Source organism: Aquarana catesbeiana, linkage group LG06 (genome assembly GCF_042186555.1).
Source record: "Aquarana catesbeiana isolate 2022-GZ linkage group LG06, ASM4218655v1, whole genome shotgun sequence".
NCBI classification, from domain to species: domain Eukaryota; kingdom Metazoa; phylum Chordata; class Amphibia; order Anura; family Ranidae; genus Aquarana; species Aquarana catesbeiana.
In genome coordinates, this window is record NC_133329.1 from 46,007,845 (window position 1) to 46,033,913 (window position 26,069).

At 47.4% G+C, this 26,069-nt stretch overlaps 1 protein-coding gene across 1 annotated transcript in view; it reads left to right on the forward strand.

Moving 5' to 3' along the window:
• The window catches only part of LOC141148367 (uncharacterized), a 636,575-nt gene that overhangs the window by 460,665 nt on the left and 149,841 nt on the right, over window positions 1-26,069 (forward strand). The window contains exon 12 of the mRNA XM_073635776.1: window positions 22,092-22,140. Within this exon, the coding sequence (XP_073491877.1) occupies window positions 22,092-22,140 (49 nt within the window). The remainder of the gene's footprint in view (window positions 1-22,091; window positions 22,141-26,069) is intronic.

The window sequence follows — 26,069 nt, forward strand, 5'->3', positions numbered from 1 at the left end:
TGTGTCCTCTGCACAGTGTGCACCTAAAGCTACCTGAAGACAATTGCTGGTGTTCTCATACTAATAATACTACAGGCAGGCAGCTGATTCTGCTAGCTGCAGTATCAGAGTATATATACATCCCAGCTTTGTGCAGCTACATCTCACTGCAGGCCATTAGTATGTCTGGAAGGCCAACAAGGAGAGGCAGACAGTCACAAGCCAATAAAAGAGGGCAAGCAGGCTCTGTGTCTAGAGGCAACAGTGCTGGTCGTGGAGACGGTGCATCCTCATCAGCACATGGCCGTGGGACACGCTTGTCCTTTTTTTCGGCAGCTGGCTGTGTTGAGCCACAACATGCGGAAGACTTGGTAGAGTGGATGACCAAGCCGTCCTCATCCTCCTCATCCTCTCTCACCCAGGCTCAGGGTACTTTGTCTGGCAAAGCAGCTGCCAAGGCTGCCTCTTCCCTCTGCTCAATGGCATCAGTCACTCCTTCCCTAGCCCCACCATGTCCTCCTTAGGAGTCCCCCGAACTGTTTGATCACAATGTTGGGTACATGCTCCAGGAGGATGCCCAGCGTTTTGAAAGCTCCGATGATGGTACCCAGCTAGAGGAAGGCAGTAACGTGAGCCCAGAGAGAGGGGTGCCAAAGAAGGAGAGCAATCTGGCAGTCATGTTCCCCCAGCTGCAGCATACTGCCAGGTTTGCTCCAGTGATGAGGAGGGAGGGAATGATGAGGTCACTGACTCCACGTGGGTGCCTGATAGGAGAGAGGAGGTGGAGGAGGCACATCTCCAACGAGGCAGGATGCTCTTCAAGGACCAGCTTAAGGGCAGCACACCGACTGCTTCACACCGCAGAGCTCCGCATGTGCAGGGCGCTGCTGTCTCTGCACGTTATTCCAAAAGTTCTTTGGTGTGGGCCTTTTTTGAGACAAGTGCATCAGATCTCATCGCTGTTATTTGCAACATATGTCTCAAGCGTATCTCGCGTGGCCAAAACATCACCTGCTTGGGCACCACATGCTTGACCAGACATATGTCGACCTGACATGCAGTTCGTTGGCAAGCGTACCTAAAAGACCCACACCAAAGAACAAAGCGGACCTCTCCTTGCTCCTCATCAGCTGGGATCTCCAACCCCACTATACCTTCAGTCCTCTCTGAAACCTGCACTGAGAGGAATGAAGGTGTAGAATTAGGTGTGTCACAGCCAAGTACTTGCGGGCAATTTGCTATCGGTACACCGACGTCAGATTGTACCAGGCAAATTTCCCTGCCCCAGCTGCTGCACCGCCGAAAGAAGTTCGCTCCCAGCCATCCACATGCCCAGCGGTTGAATGCTAGCTTGGCTAAATTGCTAGCACTTCAACTGCTGCCTTTTCAGTTGGTAGACTCTGCTCCCTTCCGTGAGTTTGTGGAATGTGCGGTTCCTCAGTGGCAGGTTCCCAAATGCCACTTTTTCTCATGGAAGGCGATTCCGGCTCTCTACCAGCATGTGGAAGGCAATGTCTTGGCCTCACTGGACAGGGAGGTCAGCGGTAAGGTACATATTACCGCTGACTCATGGACCAGCAGGCATGGACAGGGACGTTACCTATCTTTCACCGCACACTGGGTGACTCTTCTGGCAGCTGGGAAGGATGCAGGAAAGGGTGCAGTAGTGTTGGAGGTTGTTCCACCACCACGCCTCCAAAATTCTACTAGTGGTGATTCTGCCACACCTCTCCCCTCCATCCCCTCCTCTTCTTCTTCCTCCATGGCCTCTTCCTGTGCTGATTTGTCCTCGGAACCAGAGGTGCTCCGTAGGCGTTCAAGGGGCAACGCAAGCACACAGGCATAAATGATGGGATGCAGGGGCTTGAGCTGGTGTGCTTGGGGGACAGGAGCCACACTGGGGCAGAGATTCTGTCAGCTCTGCAGGGGCAGGTTCAGAGGTGGTTGATGCCACACCAGCTTAAGCCAGGTATGGTGGTTTGCGACAATGGCACCAACCTCCTCTCCGCCCTCCGACGTGGACAACTGACCCATGTGCCCTGTTTTTTGGCTCATGTCCTTAACTTCGTTGTGCAGCGGTTCTTGGGCAGGTACCCGGGCTTACAGGATGTCCTGAGGCAGGCCAGGAATGTCTGTGTAAAACGTATATAAAGGGTGCTCAGAATGTCAGGACCAGGCAATTGGTGTCTTTATTGGATGGATGAAGTGGTCTTCAAACACTTAGGGCTGCACTCAAAGAGGGAAGCAATCTCTAATAGAAAACAAATAAAAGAAAAAAGGCGCCTCTAAGTGCAGAATTAAAACTTTTAATATCCCCAAACAAGATTAAAAACACTTACAGAATCAAGGATAAGAAGAGGCATAACATGGATTCACCTGCTTCATACATCCATGTTATGCCTCTTCTTATGCTTGATTCTGTAAGTGTTTTTAATCTTGTTTGGGGATATTAACCACTTGACCACTGGGCACTTAAACCCCCTTAATAACCAGACCAATTTTTTTTTCAGCTTTTGGTGCTCTCACATTTTGAATGACAATTACTCAGTCATGTAACACTGTATCTATATGACATTTTTGTCCTTTTTTTCACATAAATAGAGCTTTCTTTTGGTGGTATTTAATCACCGCTGGGTTCTTTATTTTTTGCGCTATAAAAGAAAAAAAACGAAAAATCTGTAAAAAAAATACATTTTTCTTTGTTTCTGTTATAAAATTTTGAAAATTAGTAATTTTTCTTCATATATTTTGGCCAAAATTTATACCGCTACATATCTTTGGTAAAAATAACCCAAATTAGTGTATATTATTTGGTCTTTGTGAAAGTTATAGCGTCCACAAGCTATGGTGCCAATATCTGAAAATTGATCACACCTGAAGTACTGATGGCCTCATCTCATTTCTTGAGACCCTAACATGCCAGAAAAGTACAAATACCCCCAAAATTACCCCTTTTTGGAAAGAAGACATTCCAAGGTATTTAGAAAGATGCATGGTGAGTTTTTTGAAGTTGTAATTTTTTCCCACAATTCTTTGCAAAATCAATTTTTTTTTTCCACAAAATTGTCATATTAGCAGATTATTTCTCACACACAGCATATGCATACCACAAATTACACCCCAAAACACATTCTACTATTACTCCCGAGTACGGCAATACCACATGTGTGAGACTTTTACACAGCGTGGCCACATACAGAGGACCAACAAGCAAGGGAGCACCTTCAGGCGTTCTGGAGCACCCAGGCCAATTCTGACATTTCTCTCCTACATGTAAAAATCATAATTTATTTGCTAGAAAATTACATAGAACCCCAAAACATTATATATGTTTTTTTAGCAAAGTTTTTATCTCACACGATATTTGCGCAGCAATTTTTCGAACGCTTTTTTTTGGAAAAAAAAACGTTTTTTTGCTTAAAAAAACCCAAAACAGTGAGGTTAACCCAATGTTTTTGCATAATATGAAAGATGAAGTTACACCGAGTAAATAGATACCTAACATGTCACCTTTCAAAATTGCACGCGCTTGTGGAATGGTGCCAAACTTTGCTACTTAAAAATCCCCATAAGCGACGCATTAAAATTTTTTTACTGGTTATAAATTTTGAGTTACAGAGGAGGTCTAGAGCCAAATTTATTGCTCTCGCTCTACCGATCACAGAGATACCTCACATGTGTGGTTTGAACACCGTTTTCATATGTGGGCGGGACTTACGTATGCGTTCGCTTCTGCATGCGAGCACACGGAGAGGGGCACTTTAAAAAAAATTTTTTATTTTTTTTATTCTTCATTTTACTTTATTTATTTTAGTTTGACACTTTTTTCCCCCCCAAAAATTTTTTTGATCACTTTCATTCCTATTACAAGGAATGTAAACATCCCTTGTAATAGGAATATGGCATGACAGGTCCTCTTTACAGTGAGATATGGGGTCAATAAGACCCCACATCTCACCTCGAGGCTGTGCCTGAAATTAAAAAAAAAAAAAAAAAGACCCTGGCTTCGATCGTATCGGTGAGTCGGTAGAAGCACCGGAGGGCGGCGGGAGGGGGGGACGTCCCCTCTCGCCTCCTGTAAGAATGATCAAGCAGTGTAACAGCCGCTATGATCGTTCTTATGGTGTAGGGAATCGCCGGCTGAAAAAGCTGATATCTGAATGATGCCTGTAGCTGCACCCATCATTCAGATATCCCCGCACAAAGTCAAGGACGTCGTATGACGGAAGGCGGGAAGTGGTTAAAACGCTTTTTTTTTTAACACAAAGTTGTCCATTTATACAATATTTCTAACACATAGCATGTACATACCAAAAATGACACCCCAAAATAGATTCTCCTACTCCTCCTGAGTACGGCGATACCACATGTGTGAGACTTCCACAGCCTGGCCACATACAGAGGCTGGGTATGGCTGAGCATGGCAGGGTATGGCTGAGCAGGGCTGGGTATGGCTGAGCATGGCCGAGTATGGCTGAGCATGGCCGAGTATGGCTGAGCATGGCCGAGTATGGCTGAGCATGGCCGAGTATGGCTGAGCATGGCTGAGTATGGCTGAGCATGGCTGGGTATTGCAGAGTATCGCCGAGTATGACTGGGTATGGCAGAGTATGGCTGGGTATCACCGAGTATTGCAGAGTATGGCTGGGTATTGCGGGGTATTGCAGAGTATGGCTGGGTATTGCAGGGTATTGCAGAGTATTGCGGGATATTTCGGGGTATTGCAGGGTATGGCAGAGTATTGCGGGGTATTGCAGAGTATTGCGGGGTATTGCAGGGTATGGCAGAGTATTGCGGGGTATTGCAGGGTATGGCAGAGTATTGCAGGTTATTTCGGGGCATTGCAGGGTATTGCTGAGCATGGCCGAGTATGGCTGAGCATGGCCGAGTATGGCTGAGCATGGCCGAGTATGGCTGAGCATGGCTGGGTATTGCAGAGTATCGCCGAGTATGACTGGGTATGGCAGAGTATGGCTGGGTATCACCGAGTATTGCAGAGTATGGCTGGGTATTGCGGGGTATTGCAGAGTATGGCTGAGTATGGCAGAGTATTGTGGGTTATGGCAGAGTATTGCAGATTTTTGTGGGGTATTGCAGAGCATGGCTGGGTATGGCAGAGTATTGCAGAGTATGGCTGGGTATCACTGAGTATTGCAGAGTATGGCTGGGTATTGCAGGGTATTGCAGAGTATTGTGGGATATTTCGGGGTATTGCAGGGTATGGCAGAGTATTGCGGGGTATTGCAGAGTATTGAGGGGTATTGCAGGGTATGGCAGAGTATTGCGGGGTATTTCGGGCCATTGCAGGGTATGGCAGAGTATTGTGGGGTATTGCAGAGTATTGCGGGGTATTGCAGTGTATGGCAGAGTATTGCGGGGTATTTCGGGGCATTGCAGGGTATGGCAGAGTATTGCGGGGTATTGCAGGGTATGGCAGAGTATTGCGGGGTATTTCGGGGCATTGCGGGGTATGGCAGAGTATTGCGGGGTATTTCGGGGCATTGCGGGGTATGGCAGAGTATTGCGGGGTATTTCGGGGTATTGCAGGGTATGGCAGAGTATTGCGGGGTATTTCAGGGTATGGCAGACTATTGCGGGGTATTTCAGGGTATGGCAGAGTATTGCGGGGTATTTCGGGGTATTGCAGGGTATGGCAGAGTATTTCGGGGTATTGCAGGGTATGGCAGAGTATTGTGGGGTATTTCGGGGCATTGCAGGGTATGGCAGAGTATTGCGGGGTATTGCCGGGTATGGCAGAGTATTGCGGGGTATTTCGGGGCAATGCAGGGTATGGCAGAGTATTGCGGGGTATTGCAGGGTATGGCAGAGTATTGCGGGGTATTTCGGGGCATTGCGGGGTATGGCAGAGTATTGCGGGGTATTTCGGGGCATTGCGGGGTATGGCAGAGTATTGCGGGGTATTGCAGGGTATGGCAGAGTATTGCGGGGTATTTCTGGGTATGACAGAGTATTGCGGGGTATTTCAGGGTATGGCAGAGTATTGCGGGGTATTTCGGGGTATTGCAGGGTATGGCAGAGTATTTCGGGGTATTGCAGGGTATGGCAGAGTATTGTGGGGTATTTCGGGGCATTGCAGGGTATGGCAGAGTATTGCGGGGTATTTCGGGGCATTGCAGGGTATGGCAGAGTATTGTGGGGCATTGCAGAGCAGTGAGGGACGGCTGAGCATGGATGGATGGATGGCTGGATGTCTCTGTGCAGCGCTGTGGGCACTACAGATGTAGCCCACAACACTGCTACCATCCATCCATCCCCCTCTCCGCTCACAGTGTACCGATCGATACACAGGAGGGGAGGAGAGGAACCGGCGTCATCAGATGACGCCTGTTTGTTTACATGTGATCGCGCCGTCATTTGACGGCGCGATCACATGGTAAACGGCCGCGATCAGCGGCCATTTACCGGGATCCGTGATGCGCCGGGTCCTCTGGACCCGGCAGTCACGGATGCTCTCGAGGGCACGCACTTAGAGGAGCCTTTTTTTCTTTTACAGGAAAGTCTGTGTGCATTTCCGCAGGTCATATAATGCTAGTGCTCGGCTGGCTGACCTCCAAAAGGAATTTAACCTGCCCAAGAATCTTTGACATGCCCACCAGGTGGAACTCAATGTTGGCCATGCTGCAGCAGCTGCACACGCAGCAGAGGGCCATCAATGAGTACCTATGCGACTATGGCACCAGGACAGGGTCAGGGGACCTTGGTTTTTTTCCCCACGCCAGTGGGCTATGATCAGGGATGCATGCACTGTCCTGTCACCATTTGAGGAGGCCATGAGGATGGTGAGCAGTGACAGTGCATGCATCAGTGACACTGTCCCTCTTGTCCACCTGTTGGAGCACACGCTGCGTGGAATAATTGACAGGGCACTTGAGGCAGAACAGAGGGAGGAAGAAGAGGACTTCCTTACCTCTCAAGGCCCCCTTTATCCAGACAGTGTTCCTGCGTGCCCGCCGATCACACATGAAGAGGAGGAGGATTGTGTCAACATGGAGGTGGAGCCTGGCACTCAGCATCAGCAGCAGTCTTCAAGGGATCATTTACAGTCGAAGAAACCCATGGACGTGTACGTGGCTGGGAGGAGGTGGCTGCGGATCATGTCGTCCTTAGTGACCCAGAGGACTCTGGACCAAATGCCTCAGAAAACCTACGCTGCATGGCCTCCCTGATCCCGCAAAGCCTGCGGAAGGATCCTCGTATTCGTGGTATCAAGGGGAGGTATGATTACTGTCTGGCAACCCTTCTTGATGCACATTACAAGGGTAAGGTTGTGGACCTTATCTTGCCATCACAGAGGTAGCAGAGGATGAAACATCTTTGGGAGGCCTTGCAGAAAGGTTTGTGCAATGCGTTTCCAGAGCCTGGGAGGTTACAATTTCCTGGTCCTCCTGGACAACGTGTTGCTGAGGCTTCGGTCAGTCACAGGAGCAGCGGTGGAGAAGGTGGCTGTCTGACTGATGCATTCAGACAATTTTTTTAGTCCGTAGCCCCAAGGTCTGATTGGTTCCAGCAACCATCGCCAGCGTCTGATTCACTTGGTGCAGGATTACCTAGGGGCAAGACTTGGACACCTTTCCCTCTGGGTTACTGGGTCTTGAGGATGGATCACTGGCCAGAGCTTGCACAGTATGCAATTGAGCTACTGGCCTGTCCTGCATCCAGCGTTCTTTCGGAATGCAGATCCAGTGCTGCTGGAGGCTTTGTATCCGATCACAGGGTGCGCCTGTCCACCGAATCGGTCGATCAGCTGACCTTCATAAAAATGAATCAGTCTTGGATCACCAGCTACCAAGCACCTGATGCTGATGTAACCGATTGATTTTTTTTTTAATGTGAGATCCCTTCAAGACTGCCTATGCTGATGCTGAGTGACTATCCTGTTATGCTGAGTGACAATCCTCTTCCTCCTCAATTTTCAATCTTAGAGGATAGGAGTGAGTCTAATTCTAGGTGTTTTTGTTCAATCAATTTTCTGGTAGACTCCAAATTCAGTGTGTTAGTGTTCTTATATAGGCGGTCGAGATCCTTTGTAAGGTCAAACATTTTTTGTCTATGTGTTTTGTTATGGGATGAGGCGATGCTAATTAGCTTGCCCCTTACAACTGCCTTGTGGGCTGTCCATACAATAGAGGGTGGAGTTTCAGGGAGAGCATTAAGCAAAAAATATTCCTCAATGGACTTTGCCGTCCCTGATTCTATTGCTAAATCCGAGAGCAAAGCTTCGTTCAGCCTCCATGTATGAGGAATAGGAGCTAGTCTGATAAATTCTGTTGTAAAGGAGGTTACGTGATGGTCAGACCATACACAGGGATGGATCGTTGCGCCAGTGGAATTAGCAAAAGTGATGGGGGGGGGTGTAAATGTAATCCAACCTGGCATAGCTGTTATGGTTGTGCAAGTAAAAGGTAAATTATTGAAGCCCCATGTTGTGCGTTCTCCAGGTGTCCTCCAGTTGGTGGTCAAGTAAGCCATGGGTTAGAGCCCTGGGGAAGGCTTTGGTTGCGGTTGTAGAGGAGGATCTATCTAGTGTGTGGTTAGCTACTAGGTTGAAATCACCTCCTATGATCATATGGGGAGAGTCTAAGGAAGCAAGTTTATAAAAAAAAAGATTTAAAAAAGGATGCAGGTGCGTCAATGGGGCGTATATACTGGCTATTGTTATTTCACTATTGTGTATTACCCCTTTGATAATGACAAATCTGCTGTCCTTATCTCTATAAATTTGCTTAACTTCCATAGGAAGGGAGGCATGCAAAAGTATGGCGGCGCCCCTGCTTTTGGATGAGTGAAGGGAGTAAAAAGTTTGAGGGAAATTTCTATGAAAAAATTTTGGGTGTGAGGAATGGGAGAAATGAGTCTCCTGAAGCAGAAGAATCTTGGCGCCAATATGGCTATAAAATTCAAATGCTTTGCGCCTTTTTATGGGGGAATTGAATCCTTTCACATTATGTGAAATACAGGTAATCAACATGATAGGTGAAATAGTGTACTATCGAACTGAAAAGGTACAAAAATGACAATGTGAGGAGGGTAACTAGAGGGCATAATCCTACGTATACTAGGCCAAGCTGGGGGGCCGCCATCAACCCAAATGTAATGTTGTTAATGCTATACAGACTTATCATATAAAATAGATAATAATGATGAATCATACATATTTCACGGATAAAGTTCAGGGAGAACAAATTCTCTAGGCTGTAAACTGACTGACCAAAAAAAGAAAAAGCACTAAAAATGTGTATAACCAGAACAAGAAAAAAGTTTAGAGTCTTTGAAAAAGACATGATGTCCAACATTAATCCTGGATCAGGTAGAGGAAAAAGTGAAAAAGAACTTTACCTGATAAAAAAAGAAATTCACGCGCGAGACAACTTGGTCTCGTACCCAGCCAAACTGCAAACTCCAACGTGCGGGATTGCAGGGTGTGAAACCTGTAGGGCTAACCAAATAGTAAAAAAAAAAAAAAAACACACAAATAATAATAATAAAAGAAGTGTACCGCCCGAAGTTTCCGGGAAAAGCGTTTGCTGGGTGGGGTGGACATGCAACGGCTCCGAGGGACGGACGCCCTTAGTGGCGTTATAGAAAGTTAGGTGCAGACCGTCTTGAGGCACAACTGAGTGATAGGCTACAAGGTGTTCAACGGGATTGCTCAACCATTACCTCTCCAATGTCATATCGGATCCTCCGTCTGTTTCTCCGTGGTGGTAGGGTTTGCCAGATGGGGGCTGGACGGGCTGTCGAGGGTGGTCGACGAATCGCAGCAGCATCAAGAAGGCCAAGTTTCACCAGGATTTCCTGGCCCTCTTGCAGGGATGAAGCTGAGAAGGTGGTGCCGTTGTGGGGTACCAGCAACTTAAATGGAAAGCCCCATCTGTAGTGGATATGAGCAGATTGGAGAGCGGCAGTAATTTCTTTCAAGCCTCTTCGTCTATCCAGGGTGGTAGGGGAAATATCTGGATAGATCTGGATAGGATGGTTGTCCAGAGTGATCCGTTGCTTGTTGCGGGCGGCCCTCAGAATTTCCTCTTTAGTGAGAAAGTCCTTCATGCAAAGGACTACATCCCTCAGTGGCTTGTCATCCGGTGATTTTGGACAAAGTGCCCTGTGAATGCGATCACATTTAAACGCGGCGGAGTCATACTCCGGTAGAAGTGATTTGAAAAGACGAATCACCGCTGGGATTAATTCTGTCTCTGACTCTGGGATACCTCGTAAACGTAGGTTATTACGCCTATTTCTATTGTCGAGGTCCTCAACTTGGGCTTGAATCGCGGTGAGGGCTGTCGCTAGAGATTCGTGCTCCCTATTGAGATCATTATAGGCCAGGGCGAGCTCATCGTGTTTAGTTTCCAGCAGCTCGGTACGTGAACCTAAGGCCGCAATCTCCTGTGATAGCGTGTGGGATGTTTTATGTAGTTCAGTCTGGAATTTGGTAGCCAGTCTGGTGTACATGGCTTCCAGACTTACCTCTAGATCCGCCTTAGAAAGGGCGGTATGGTACTCACTCGTGCTGCTTGTAGATGGGGAAAGAGTCGGCCGTGATGGAGGAGCCGGAGCAGGAGAATCCCCTCTCCCCGCGGCGCCATCTTGGGACATGCTGTATCTTTCCCGCGTGCGGAGGAGATAGTGAGTTAGGATGTTCTGAGCAGAGCCTCGAGATTTCCTTTTCCTCGATGGCATGCACCAAGGTTATGCGGCTTGAGGGGTGTAAAAATCACTGTGGGTAGAGCAGTATATAGCCCTCAGGAAGCCTTTAGAGTCCCGGGTGGAGCGGAGCTACAGTGTCAGGCGTCCATTCCTTTCCACGTCGCGCATGCGCCCCCGTCCTCAATTTTCATGCTGATAGCTTGTAAGAACATTTTTGGTTCTGGGCAAAGGCCCAATTTTTCTGCCCCTGTTTAACACGGGCGTGTAATTACAATTTTTGATGCAATACTTTGCAGCAGGGCTCATTCCTGCGCTCTAACTATAGTATCTGTGAGGGGTTGCAGTGTTGTGGCACCAGTGCCCAAGGCCCAATTTTTCAGCCCCTGTTTAACACGGGTGTATAATTACAATTTTTGATGCAATACTTTGCAGCAGGGCTCATTCCTGCGCTCCAACTATAGCATTTGTGAGGGGTTGCAGTGTTGTGGCACCAGCACCAGTGCCCAAGGCCCAATTTTTAATCCCCAAACAGGGGTGTATAATTACAATTTTTGATGCAATACTTTGCAGCAGGGCTCATTCCTGCGCTCCAACTATAGCATCTGTGAGGGGTTGCAGTGTTGTGGCACCAGCACCAGTGCCCAAGGCCCAATTTTTTATTCCCTGTTTAACAGGTGCGTATAATTACAATTTTTGATGCAGTACTTTACAGCAGGGCTCATTCCTGCGCTCCAACTATAGCATCTGTGAGGGGTTGCAGTGTTGTGGCACCAGTGCCTAAGGCCCAATTTTTCTGCCCCTGTTCAACAGGGGCATGTATTTACAAGTCTTGATCATATATTTTACAGCAGGGCCCGTTCCAGCACCCACCAAGAGTAACTGTCAGGGATCTACCAGCACCAGTCCGGGGCACTTGCACTCGCCTATGCGCCGGCGCGCTTCCGTTCAGACACGGCATCAAACTGCTGTGCATCAGCGCGGCGCTCGGGCGCGCGCTGGTGCGCGGCGCGGGTGCGTGCGCGCGTTCACGCGTGCGCACAGGCGTTAGCGCCGGTTTGGCGCCATTTTAGCACATAAAAGTTCCCCTGTTCCATGAGAACATCGCTGCTTCGTCTCAGCTCTGTGAACCTGTTTGACCCGTATCCTGATTATCTGCTACCTGATTTGACCCGGCTTGTTTGACCATCCGACCTGCTCCAATCCCGATCCGGCTTGTCTGACTACTCTTCTGTCTGTATCTGCTACCGTTGCCGACCCCTGCCTGTTCACCGACTCTGCCTTGCCTGCCGTTAGTACCTGTGCCAGCTACCTGCCGACCCGGACTGTCTGACTCTGCTTGTGCCTGCTGTCCACTTGCTGTTGCACCTTCAGCTTCAGCTTCAGTGATCTCTCCCTCCAGTGTGTGTCAAGCCTGCTGCCGTTCCAGTCTCCTCTCACCTGCAACCCAGTGGGCCCAGTTACTGCTGTTCCAGTCTCCACTCACCTGCAGCCCTGCCATCCCAGGAGGGATCTCTGCCTCCACATCAGAGACTATACAGGCACTCCTACCCCACTGTGCTCAGGAGACCACTGTCCCCACTCCAGTGGCTCCTGAACCAGCGTTGTATGAGAGGTCTTCTCCTACAGTCAGGCTCTCCTACCAGGTACCTTACAGTACGAAGCAGCCATGACTGAGCCTGCAGGAGATACCTCTCCTTTGAAAGAAATATGCACCCACCTTGCGGCCCTCACTCAAGCCGTACAATCTCTCCAGGATAACTACAACAGATTGGAGGGGCAAGTCCAGAACCTAGCAGGGCCTAACCCTTTGGCCTCCTCTTCAGCCACAACCCCAGCACAGACGGCTCCTGGTCCTTCTGTTGTAATGCTTCCACCTGAGCCAAAGGTTCCCACTCCTGATAGATTCTCTGGAGACCGGTCCAAGTTCCGGGCCTTTCGCAACGCCTGCAAGCTCTTCTTCGCGTTACAGCCCCGAACTTTTTCACTGGAGGCCACCAAAGTGGGGTTTGTGATTTCCCTCCTACAAGGGGAACCTCAGACCTGGGCTCATCGTCTACTTGAGGGGGACTCAGCTCTAACCCAGTTTTTATCATCTTTCTTTGAAGCCATGGCACAAATTTATGAGGACCCTCAACAGACTGCTACAGCTGAATCAGCACTGTTCACGCTCCAGCAAGGTCGCAGACCTGCGGAAGACTATATCATGGACTTTAGACGCTGGAGTGCGGACACTCAGTGGAATGATGCGGCCCTGCGTCATCAGTTCCGCTTGGGTCTGTCTGAAGGTTTAAAGGACGAACTTGCCCGAGTGGGTGTACCAGACACTCTTGAAGCATTAATTAATCTGACTATTCAAATTGACCAGCGAATCCGGGAACGTCGTTCGGAAACGATCCGCTTTACAATCCCGCCCGATGTGGATGACAGCCAGAGCACCACTCCCGGCAGCACGCTACTTACCCCCATCCAGTTCAAATCCAGCTAATGCTTTGCCTGACTCTGCAGAGCCTATGCAATTGGGACTGATGCGACCTGCCTTGTCGCCTGAAGAACGGGCCCGGCGCCGGCAACTCAATCTGTGCCTCTACTGCGGTGGGACTGGGCACTATGTCCTGAACTGTCCAGTCAAGTTAAGTAAGTGCCCATCTTCTGTATATACCAGTCTTTCTGCTCTGTCTGCGAACTCTACCCACATTGCCATTCCTCTGTCTTTACAGCTGCAAGAAGGGACCATAACGATCAACGCCATCATTGATTCTGGAGCATGCAGTTGCTTTATTGACTCAAACTTTGCCAGCCAGCATAACATCCCATTACAAACCAAGACCCATGGACTCGCTGTGTTTCTAGCTGATGGTTCCCGCATCAGATCGGGACAAGTAACCCAAGAAACCCTGCCTTTGCCTGCTTCTACTTCCTCCCAACACAAGGAACTGCTGGTTCTTGATGTCATCTCCTCACCTATGTTTCCCATCATCCTGGGCATTCCTTGGTTGCAGGCCCACAACCCATACATTCATTGGACATCTGGAGAAGTGAAATTCTCATCTTCTTACTGTCTTGAACACTGTTTAAAGAAAGATTCGGATTCTTCATCTACTCTACTCTGTTTAGACACCGACCAGAAACTCTGCCAGGTCATACCTAAACAATATCATGAATTCATCGATGTTTTTAGTAAAAAGGGGGCAGACTCTCTACCACCTCATCGGCCCTACGATTGCCCCATTGATTTGCTGCCTGGATCCGAGATACCATTCGGACGCATTTTTCCTTTATCTGAGAAGGAACAGGAAGTACTAAAGACATACATAGATGAGAATCTGGCCAAAGGTTTTATACGCCACTCTACCTCTCCAGCTGGTGCCGGAATATTTTTTGTCACCAAAAAAGACAAGTCGCTCCGGCCGTGTATCGATTATCGTGAGCTAAACAAGATCACGGTCAAAAATCGGTATCCTCTACCCTTGATACCTGAACTTTTTCAAAAATTAAGGACTGCCGTCATTTTCACCAAACTTGACCTAAGAGGGGCATATAATCTAATCCGTATCCGTGCTGGACATGAGTGGAAGACAGCATTCCGAACCCGATTCGGGCATTATGAATACCTGGTCATGCCCTTTGGACTCTGCAACGCCCCTGCAACCTTTCAACACCTGATTAACGACGTCCTCAGGGACTTTCTAGATGTGTTTGTAATTGCATACCTGGACGATATCTTGATTTTTTCAGAATCCCGTGAATTGCATCAGGAACATGTCCGCAGGGTGTTGGGTCGTCTCCGCTTACATAGTCTGTACGCAAAAGCGGAGAAATGTGAGTTCGAACAACAGAGCATCCAATTCCTGGGGTTAATCATCTCCGCAACAGGCATCAAGATGGACCCACAAAAAGTGTCCGCTGTGCTGGACTGGCCGGTACCCTTGGACAAGAAGGGAGTTCAACGGTTTGTGGGGTTTGCAAACTTCTACAGAAAATTCATCAGGGGGTTCTCAGCCATAATTGCACCCATCACGCAGTTAACCAAACAAAATATCCATTTCTCCTGGAACCAACTTGCCCAAGACGCCTTCGAAAATCTCAAGAGACTGTTTACTTCAGCACCTATCCTCAGTCACCCTGAACCATCCCTACCGTTTATTTTAGAGGTTGATGCCTCCGAGATTGCGGTAGGTGCGATTCTTTCACAGCGCAAAGGTAGCAAAGAGATAATGCATCCTGTAGGGTTCTTCTCCCGTAAACTCTCCCCTGCGGAGAAGAATTATGACGTTGGTGACCGAGAACTTCTCGCTATTAAAACTGCTCTAGAAGAATGGAGGTACCTGTTGGAGGGGGCTATGCATCCAGTACTAATCTATACTGACCATAAAAACCTAGAGTACTTACGATCTGCCAAACGTCTGAAGCCTCGACAAGCCCGCTGGGCTCTGTTTTTCTCACGTTTCTCCTTCCATATAACGTACCGTCCAGGCATAAAAAATATCAAACCAGACGCATTATCACGTATGCATGACAATCCTAAGGACTTATCCACTCCTGACACCATCTTACCCGCAAACAGTTTTTTACTGCTGCAAAAAGATTTACTTTCCCTGATTAAGGAAGCATCCTCTGAATCAGCCAGGCCTACTGGAATTTCTTTAGTAAGAAGAGATGGTCTGTTCTGGAAAGGAAGCCAAATTTTTGTTCCTGAAAACATTCGGGTCAAGGTTTTAACACTTCTCCACGACCACCCTTTGGCAGGCCACTTTGGAGTCCGCAAGACCCTGGAACTAGTGCAGCGTACCTTCTGGTGGCCCAATCTGAAAGACTTTTGTGAAAGGTATGTTAGTTCCTGTCCCATCTGCATCCAGAATAAGTCGTCCAGGAATCGAGCTTGGGGCCTATTGAAACCATTGCCTGTACCCGACAGACCATGGAAAATGATTTCTATGGACTTTATTGTGGAACTTCCATGTTCTGAAGGATGCTCAGCTATCTTTGTAGTTGTGGACCGTCTAACCAAAATGGCTCATTTTCTACCTTTAAGGGGAACCCCGTCTGCCACCGAAACTGCTCGCATATTCATCAAGGAGATCATCAGACTTCATGGAGTACCTGTAAACATAGTTTCTGATAGAGGGGTTCAATTCACTTCACGTTTTTGGAAATCCCTGTGTGAAACCCTAAAGATTGAATTGGCCTTGTCCTCGGCCTACCATCCTCAGACAAACGGTCAGACAGAAAGGACTAATCAGACCCTGGAACAATACATTAGATGCTTCACATCATTCACACAAGATGATTGGGTATCTCTATTACCCTTAGCAGAATTTGCCTATAATAATGCCAAACATTCTGCCACCGGTCAATCTCCCTTTTTCGCCAATTATGGCTTTCACCTAACCTTTCTACCTGATTTCCTTTCAGAGTCTTCGGTTCCAGCAGTACAAAGTACAGTGGAGTTCCTCAGTCACAACAGCCGGTTGTTACAGGAAACAGTATCCAAGGCTCAGGCAGATGGTAAGAGAATCTTTGACCGGAAAAGAAGGGGGGAGCTGAACTTGCAAATTGGCGACCAGGTATGGCTTTCTACTGTTAATATCAAATTAGCATGTCCTTCTAAGAAGTTGGCACCTAGATTCATGGGACCCTTTCCAGTCAGAAGGAAAATCAATGAAGTATCTTATGAGTTGACTTTACCTGATTCATTTAAAATTCATCCAGTATTCCATGTATCTCTGCTTAAACCTGCTGTACCTGATCCCTTTCCTGCTAGGGGCACAAGACCCCCTGAACCTGTTGTAATTAATGGCAGCGAGGAATTTGAGGTCGAGGCTATCCTTGATTGTAGAAGAAGGCAAGGGCAGAACCAATTCTTAATCAAGTGGAAAGGCTACGGCCCAGAAAGTAACTCATGGGAACCGGACAGTAATGTGCATGCCAGGCGTTTAGTGCGCGCTTATTTTTCTACTCATCCTGAGAAGAAGAGGTTGTTGGGCATCCGGAGGCTGCCCCTTGGGGGGGGGGCAATGTCAGGGATCTACCAGCACCAGTCCGGGGCACTTGCACTCGCCTATGCGCCGGCGCGCTTCCGTTCAGACACGGCATCAAACTGCTGTGCATCACCCGCGCCGCTGGTGCGCGGCGCGGGTGCGTGCGTTCACGCGTGCGCGCGCACGGGCGCGCGCGCGTTCGCGTTAGCGCCGGTTTGGCGCCATTTTAGCACATAAAAGTTCCCCTGTTCCATGAGAACATCGCTGCTTCGTCTCAGCTCTGTGAACCTGTTTGACCCGTATCCTGATTATCTGCTACCTGATTTGACCCGGCTTGTTTGACCATCCGACCTGCTCCAATCCCGATCCGGCTTGTCTGACTACTCTTCTGTCTGTATCTGCTACCGTTGCCGACCCCTGCCTGTTCACCGACTCTGCCTTGCCTGCCGTTAGTACCTGTGCCAGCTACCTGCCGACCCGGACTGTCTGACTCTGCTTGTGCCTGCTGTCCACTTGCTGTTGCACCTTCAGCTTCAGCTTCAGTGATCTCTCCCTCCAGTGTGTGTCAAGCCTGCTGCCGTTCCAGTCTCCTCTCACCTGCAACCCAGTGGGCCCAGTTACTGCTGTTCCAGTCTCCACTCACCTGCAGCCCTGCCATCCCAGGAGGGATCTCTGCCTCCACATCAGAGACTATACAGGCACTCCTACCCCACTGTGCTCAGGAGACCACTGTCCCCACTCCAGTGGCTCCTGAACCAGCGTTGTATGAGAGGTCTTCTCCTACAGTCAGGCTCTCCTACCAGGTACCTTACAGTAACTGTAAGGACTTACAGTGTTGTGGCACCAGCACCACCTCCATTTCAGCATTTCAGGAGAATAATAATAAACAAAAATAAGCTTACATCAGCAGTCTTGTGATGTAAAACTTGAATTTGGCTTCCTTTCCTCGCTCCCACCAGGTAAACCTTGATTAAAGTGTAAGCAAAACTTTTTTCTCTTTCATACATTGAAGGACACAGCTGGATCAATAGAGACCATTGGGTATTGTGCCACCTGCAGGAGCAGCATACCTACCTGGTGCAACACACATCCAGTTTTTGCCTTGCGCTTAGGGGTTAGGACCTAGAAAATGTTTCTCCTCCTATTTTCAGGTTTTTTGTTCCTGTCGATGGATTTTTGTCTTCAATCAACTGTGGTGCTGGGTAACAGGCTGATTATACAAATCATGGTAGTCCCCCCCCAACACAGCCTCCAAACACATGCAGTCTCTGAAAGCACACAGATTGGAGGGCCCAGAGGGTACCTACTGCTTGTTGCATGTGTATGACGTATCAAGCTTCGTTTTGTCTTATCATCTTTGTTTTCTCGCCCAGATCAATATCAGGAGGTATTCATTAATCCCTGGAGGCACCAGCCATCTGTGGAACTACATGTACTCTGTAAGTGTGTTCTCTCTTGGAGAGAGTGCATCAGATCTTGTATCAAATGATTCACATTGCCCCTCGGGAGGATGAGTGCCACAACCCACCACCGCCCCCCTTCCTGAGATTCCAACCATTTACATTTGTTAGGTTTACTGTGAGATTGGAATTTGCAGACTCTGCTGTAGTTCCAAAGCAGTGGCCGCTAGGTGATATTGTAGAGACCTATACTGCTTCTCTCTGAGCCTTAGGGCTGGATTTTACTAAGGCGACCATGTTTCTCTAGGGAATGCCCTCACTTACTTCTCACTGAGAGCACTGTATTCTGAGGGGCAGTTGCGCACACACCGTGGGAACACTGCCAGATCTGGAGCTGAGAACACCGCTGCTGTTGTCTCCTGGGTGCTGTGACCAAGGGGAGAGTGTTCCCCACTAGAGAATTATATTATCCTTGCCTGCATCCTTTTCACATGGGTAGCCATGACCGACCAAAGAAGGGTGGGCTGAAGGTGGTTTAAGCACTTCTCTCCTGTGCAAGTTGTGGGGTGGCTGGAATCTTTTCCCATACAGACCTTCTCTACATTGCCTGTCAGCCCTTTGTCCTGGAAGCTCTGATCTCGAACACAATTCAAGTGGAGTCAGGGTTCTTTGGGCCACCCTTAAATTTTGATAACTTTATCACTGCTATGGAGGTTTTTGCTTCTAGCATGGAGAGAACACTTTTATAAAAGGCCCCTAAAAATGCCCTCCTCTGCATGCATCCACATTTGATGGCTTGGACTTTGAGCCTTCCTCTCTCACAGGTCTAGAGAGGTGGAGAGGCTCCGTTTCCCTTCTTATAATGAAGATGAATTACAAGCAGCTAAGATGGCATGTAAAAAAGAGCTGGTAGTGGCTCTCATCAAGGCTGTTAGGGAGACATTAAAGTGTTATTAAACCCAGTAATATGAAAATAGTTCATCCACCAACCCCACACTGCCCACACCTTATAAATCTTTTTACATTAAAATATTGCCACTAGATACCTTTTTCGCTGATATGTATATCACGATTACATGATAAACTGCACAGTTTCTCCAGTGCTGAGAGTTCAGGTAGGAGGAGATTTCCACTATAACCTGTATGCACGCCCACATGTGTGATGTCAATATCATGTGACCTGGCTATCTCTGAGAACAAGTAATTGTTCTCTCCAGCATAAAAGACATAACTGAGCATGTGCAGGTTGGTTACTCTGCCTGTGTGTTATCTGGACTTCCCAAGATAGATATTGCAGGAGGGGGAGGATCTGTGCATACAGGATAAAACAGGCTTTTTACACAATGCAGAGGATTAATCCCTTAAGTTCTACAGTGAGTATAACAAGCCTGCTATGCTGCATATACAGACAGATTTTACTGTTGTGGGTTTAGTAACACTTTAATGGTTAAGGAGTCTTCTTCTGTGTCAGATTCAGCTGTCCCTTTTCCGACCCACAAGCATAGGTGATCCTCTAAGGTTTCCTCTATAATACCTTGTTTGATGATTTTATTTACAAGAACTGGAAGTATTCAGCTAAGCCTTTTACTTTACCAAAACACTTTGCTGTATCTACCCTTTTGAAGATGTCTTAATGTGAAAGTAGCTTTAATGTTTAGGTGTTTACCTCTTTTAGGGATCCTTCTGATAGATAAGTAAAGAGCTTCTCTTGCTTCATGTACTCGGTAAAAAAAAACACATATCTCCTGCTCCCGAAGGTGGGCCCAACAGTGGTGTTACTCAAGGCTCCTGTCCTGGTGTATCTGGATAAGTGCCACCTTGCTGCCCTCATAAGACTGGGGATGTCTAGATGAACTGAAATTCAGAGATAAACAGAGGGCGCACTGGCCTAGTGCATTATCCTCAATAATTTGCTTTATTAAGTAAAAACAAGGAATGATACTCACAAACATGAGCTTAAATACAGCATATCAAATACATACATAGCAGCTTTCCATCCATGGTATTATGTTACAGATGGAAACATCCCACAGTAAACCGTCTGATGCGTTTCGAGGTATAGCCTCTTCCTCAGAACCACTTCATGTAATCGGTCACTAGAGTCTTGATTTGTCCAGTTTTAGCCTCTACCCTAGCGTGTCAGGCTCTTACTGAATTGACAAAATGGCAGGCAGGCAATCTCAGGCATCAATGTCTGGACCAAGGTAAATGGACCTTCCATTTAGTTCTCTTTTAACAGATTTTCCTTCGCTGGGGCACACTGGTCTATTTCTGTCCAGACTCAATCAGAAGGTTCCTAAATGCGTGGCCACAACAAAGGATCCATGGACTCACGCGTTGGATGCTCTAGTAGCCCCGTGGGGAAGGTACACTCTCCTCTATGCCTTTATCCCTCTTCTGACACTCCTTCTGAGATTATTGCAGAGGATAGAAAAGGAGGCCCTATTGTCCTCTTGGTGGCCCTGAATTGGCTATGCAGGGCTTAATTCACAGACCTATTTCGGCTACTCTCCATTGTGCCCTAGCATCTCCCACTTCGTCCAGACCTTCTTTCTCAAGACCCGATATTTCACCCTGGTTTACAGTCAGTGCTTTTCTACCCTTCAGAAACTGCCTTATAAGTCTATTTGGGACATTCCCTTATTGACTCTTTCTCAGAAAGTGGCCATTCTCCATTTTTCTTTTTTGCCGAATGCTGCATTGGTTTTTTATTTGAATGAGGACATTGTTTTGCCATCCTTATGTCTCAGTCCTGCCCATCCTAAAGGAAGTGACTCTTCATATGTTGGATGTGGTTAGAGTTGTAAGAGCTTACTTGAATTCTATCACCCCTTTTGAAAAGACATATTCCTTGTTCATTGATCCAGATGGTCCCAGGAAGGGACAGCAGCCTTACCATCTACTATCTTTTGTTGGATTTGTCAGAAGATAGTTCAAGCCCTCTCTCTTTCAGGCTGGAAACCTCCCCATTCCCTGTTCATTTTTATAGGACTCTGTACATGTCCTAACATTTCATCACTCTGCCTCCTTCTCTCAAGTTTACAAATCAGCTACTTTGTCATCTGTTCACACCTTTACCAAGTTCTTTAAAGTTGACCATTTCTATTGATGCTAGTTTCGATAGTAGGGCTTTACAAGCAGCATTCTGAGTGTGTTGGAATGGTTCCTGCCTGTTGATTAGTTGTTCTGACCCACCACTATAACTAATACTGCTTAGGGACATCCCAAAAGTCTGTACCTTTTTTTTACACATAGTTGTGAGAGGGAAGATGGAGCTGCAGAATTAGGGTTAGAAGGTAAAAACATGTGACACTATAGAAATGTGGACCAATGCACCCTAATAGCCTAAAGTGGATGTAAACCCACCACTCACCCAGTATAAGCTAATGGCACAGTATTAATGTATATATACATGCAAGCCTCCTGCATGTATCCCTACCTTGCAAATGTCACCCCCTTCAGCAGTAGAAGCCCTGCAAAATTATGGAATCAGTGGGTGGGTCTCTTTGCCAGAGCTTGGTGGGTGGAGTCATGATGGAGGCTCTCCGCTCACCTCTACACTCTCCTATTCCTGAGTTTTGAGTAACATCCAGTCAAAACTCAGCCCAATCATGCTGCAGTGTGGAGCAGCCAATCCTGGGAGAGTTGGAGAAGAAAGGAGGAGGGATATGAAGCTGGAATCATAACACTCTCTGTGCTTTCATGCTCATGCATGAGATAAAGAAATCAGATGTCAGTCACAGCAGTGGGGGATGTGGAGACACAAACTTATCTGTCTTTTTTTATCTTATTAAAAAAAGACAAGAGGATTGCTCAGAGCTGGATTAACTCTTTGTGGCAAGACTGGGCACAGATGACTTGGCATCCTCTATGGTACAAGGTAGAAGTCTTCATTAAAAAATGTTTTTTTCAGGTTTACATCCACTTTAAATAAAGGTTAAATGATTATGGCATACTCTCACAACAGTCCTTTATCTTTTTACGATAATCAATATTAGGTCAGATTTTTTTAAAATGATGCATGGTGTGGAAACTTCATAACATGCTGCCTTTACTTTACTTCCAGGGGCAGAAGCTCAGGTGTCTTTTAAGGAAGAGAATACACAATCTACAAGGTAAGATTTAGTAAACCTGTGGTTGGTGTCATACATATATGATTTTTTTTATACAATAGCTTAAAGTTAATCTTTAGAAATGTGGACAATTAAAACTGATCTTATGATGCAAAAAACAAAAAGATGAACTGTAGTGAAAACTTCTATCAAAACAGTCAGAAGATCCAGAAATCTGGTGTACGTCCTGTTTTGTGAAAATAGCCTGGTGCTGGCATAGCTTCACCTCTAGCAGCTGCCTTTTGTTTTAAGGTAGTATGCCTACTGGTCCTTGGATGTCCCCAGGACTTGAGCAACATATTCGCAGGTAGTTCATAATCCGAGGCTATTTTCTGGGCTGGGACGTTTTAAGGGGTAATCTGATAAGATGGTAGAAGATAGGGGTGGCAGCCTTTAGAGGAAGAGTCTGTAGTGGTACCCCCGCAGGGGCTGCTGAGTAATGTGGCCCACCTGTCACCCCGCCCCAGCCCGGCATTCACTTCCAGACACTCCAAGACAATGAACACTCCGTTAGCTTTGTTTTTGTGGGTTTATTGAGGGATTAGAACTTGGATGGGGATAAGGGATCTATGGGATGCCCAGAAATTAATTGTAAAGTCAATAGATTGATCACTTGAAACCGTTATTTACACTCGACTTGAGCTCCAATGTCCTTCAGCACAATGCTATCATGCAGACTGTTACCATAGCTCCCAACTGTCCCTGATTTCGAGGGACTGTCCCTGATATGGAGCAATGTCTCTCTGTCCCTCTTTCCTCCTCATTTGTCCCTCATTTTGGTCTGATCTATATATAGTTGTATGTAAAATGCACTTTTTATCTTTCAACCAGTGCTAAACCTTTCATCCAAATTCTAAATTGCTGCATTTGTAAATTTTAAGAGCCAATATAAAGGAATAGTAGTGGTAAAAAAAGCCCTTGTGGGTTTAATTAACCTTTTTTTTCTGGTTAATTCTCCTTTACGGGATGTGGCAGGGGGCGTGTCCTACGCCTACATACGTTTGCTAATAGGTGTCCCTCATTCCCATCTCAAAATGTTGGGAGGTATGCTGTTACTCCCTCTCTCCTGTACAATACTTGGTTTCTGGTACAGCTAGCACATGGTTAGGCCCAACTCTCACTTAGTTAGGCCTCAGCGATTGCCATTTGCCGGCAAGGGACCGCGATTGCCATTTGCCGGCAAGGGACCGCGGGCCCCTATGATGTAGCAACAAACAGTAGAAAAAAGTCCTTTTAGTGCTAGCTGACCTATGGGGGACTACGGCTCCCAGTCAGTCCTCTTCAGGTCCTGCTAGCCCTCCTGGCTGCAGCTGCCTGTTGTTTCTGCTCATGACAACACAGTCTCTCCCACTGGCTCTACACCCATCTCAGACTGCACACTCCCAGCCCGCTCCGGCATACCTCCCAGCTCTCCCAACTGTGCCTGGCACTCCCCAGCTCCCCTGGCTGCGATCTGGGGGGATTCTTCCTGAAAATTTGCCCAGCAACACTAGCTCCTGTTGTCCTCTTTGGTTCCCCTTATTGTGCCTCCTGTCCAGATCCTTGCCGATTAATGGAAAGCCCAAGGTCACCCCCCAGACTGGGGAGCCACCTCAAAGGCCCCAAAAACTTAGTGTTCTATACTCAGTTCTTCCACCTGACAATTCCTCCCCAGCAGGGCTGACCCTGGATATATCAAGGAGGCCTGCCCCCTGCCAATCCTAGTTGAGGATTGGTCAGGGCTCCCTGAGACACCTCATGCCACTCCACTTTTCTTCCCCACCTCACTTCTAGAAGCCTCTAGAAGCCAAAGGGAGGTGACAGAGAAATGATGCTGCATATAGGTAACCTGCTGCTACTCTAGGCCACTCCCAGACCACACAAATCAAAACAAACAGGCCTAGCTTAAAGCTAGGCCTGAATAAATTTACTTGTACTCACAAAAATCTACCTCTAGCACCTATCTAAAGTAGAGGGTGCTACAAGTACATATCAGAGTATGGGTTAATGCCCATTATCAATAGAAAGGTGTCAGTAACAAAGCAAGACAAGACGAGACCAAGTGTGAGCTAGAAAACAGATTCTATCACAAGCTCTGGGCCACAGCCAATCAGGCACAAAGAGGCAGAAAATTGACTGCTGCCTAGCAAATGGGATCCTGTCTGTGGAGGCGCACCACTGCTGGCCAATCACAGTGGGTAGTGTGTCAGACTGGTAAGGGAGAGTGGCAACTCTTGCTCCTAGTGGTGCTTGCAGCAGATGTAGAAGAAAAAGCTTGCCCAGCTCTTCTAACATGACTCCTCTTTTTGAGGAGTGGCCCCAGGCCCACAGGAGCATGCCTGTGGGGATAAAGGTGATGGAAACCCCTTAACACTTGATCAGCATGAACTGAGGAACAACATACCTAACAATGTTCTTTCAGGCAGAAATCCAGAATCACAAACGTTAGCCAGGCCAGGGTCATACACAGAGAATCAGCAGATGGGGGAAGGACTATGGGATCAGGCTAAAGGGCAAGGATGCAAGGGAACAGGAACACAGGAGGGACAGGATCAGGATAGGTTCAGGATCAGGATCAGGTACAGGCTCTGGCTCAGGTTACAGGCTAGCAGGTCAGGGCGCAAGGACGATACCAAGGCGATGAGAGCAATCATCAGCCGGGTATTTATATGCATGCCTGTAATTAGCCTCAAGTGACACCTGATCGCAGGAGGTGCTGTCTGCTCCACACTGCCGGTAGACACCCGATGGTGGACACTGGTACTACGGCCCAATGATGTAACAGTGCCACCAGCAGGTGAATCCCTCCACTACAGATCCTGAGTGTTAGAAGACACCCGCTGGTGGACACCGGTACTGCGATCCACGGGACCGACAGTGCCTCCAACGGGTGAACCTTTTCCTGACACTAATTTTAGAAAGGACGATGGTGTCCAGGTTGACTGTTCTCAGTAAAGAATCATGATTGGAGTTGGGTATCCAAAAGTTGGGGATTTAAACATTTGGTTGACTTGATATATTCTAGATTTTTGTGATTCTTATAGATAGTAAATGTATGTTGGGTCCCTTCCAGCCAATGCCATCACGCCTCTAATGTCCATTTCACAACCAGTAACTCCCAGTTGCATTCTGAGGGGGGGATATTGTGAGGAATGAATGCACAAGGATATCAATTATTGATACTAGAACATTGTGACAACACCAATTTCTTAGGCACCAACCTCTACCAGAAAGGCTAAGGTAGGATCCAGATGTCTTATGGCGCGTACACACGAGCGGAATGTCGACAGAAAAAGTACGACGCAAGCTTTTCATCGTCTATTACGATCGTGTGTATGCCTCATCGGATTTTATTTTTCGAAAATTCTGACGGACCTAGAAATGGAACATGTTCTAAATATTTCTGACGGAACCAATTTCTATCTATCAGGAAAACCGCTCGTCTGTATGCTGTTCCGACGGACCAAAAACAGCGCATGCTCTGAAGCAAGTACGAGACGGAAGCTATTGGCTACTGGCTATTGAACTTCCCTTTTCTAGTCCCGTCGTACGTGTTGTACCTCACCGCGTTCTGGACGGTCGGACTTTGGTTTGACCGTGTGTAGGCAAGACCACTTGAATGGAATTCCATCGGAGTTCCATCGGAGAAACCTTCGGAGTTTATTCCGACTTCAAAACCGGTCGTGTGGCATAAGGGTAGATGTGGAAGTAAATGCTTTTTTGAAAGGTCTCAAAAGCTTAGATGACTTCTTATTGTCTTTACTTGGGATTAGCAACTTTCTTGGTGAGATCAGTGATGGGTGCTACAAGGATGAATAAACCTCGGAGAAAATTTCTATAGAAGTTGGTGAATCCTAAGAAGCATTAATGGCAGGCATATTTTTAGGCAGAGGCCAATGTAAAATAGCCTGTACCTTTGCAGGAACCATAGCATCATAGAGTCGGTATCTGAA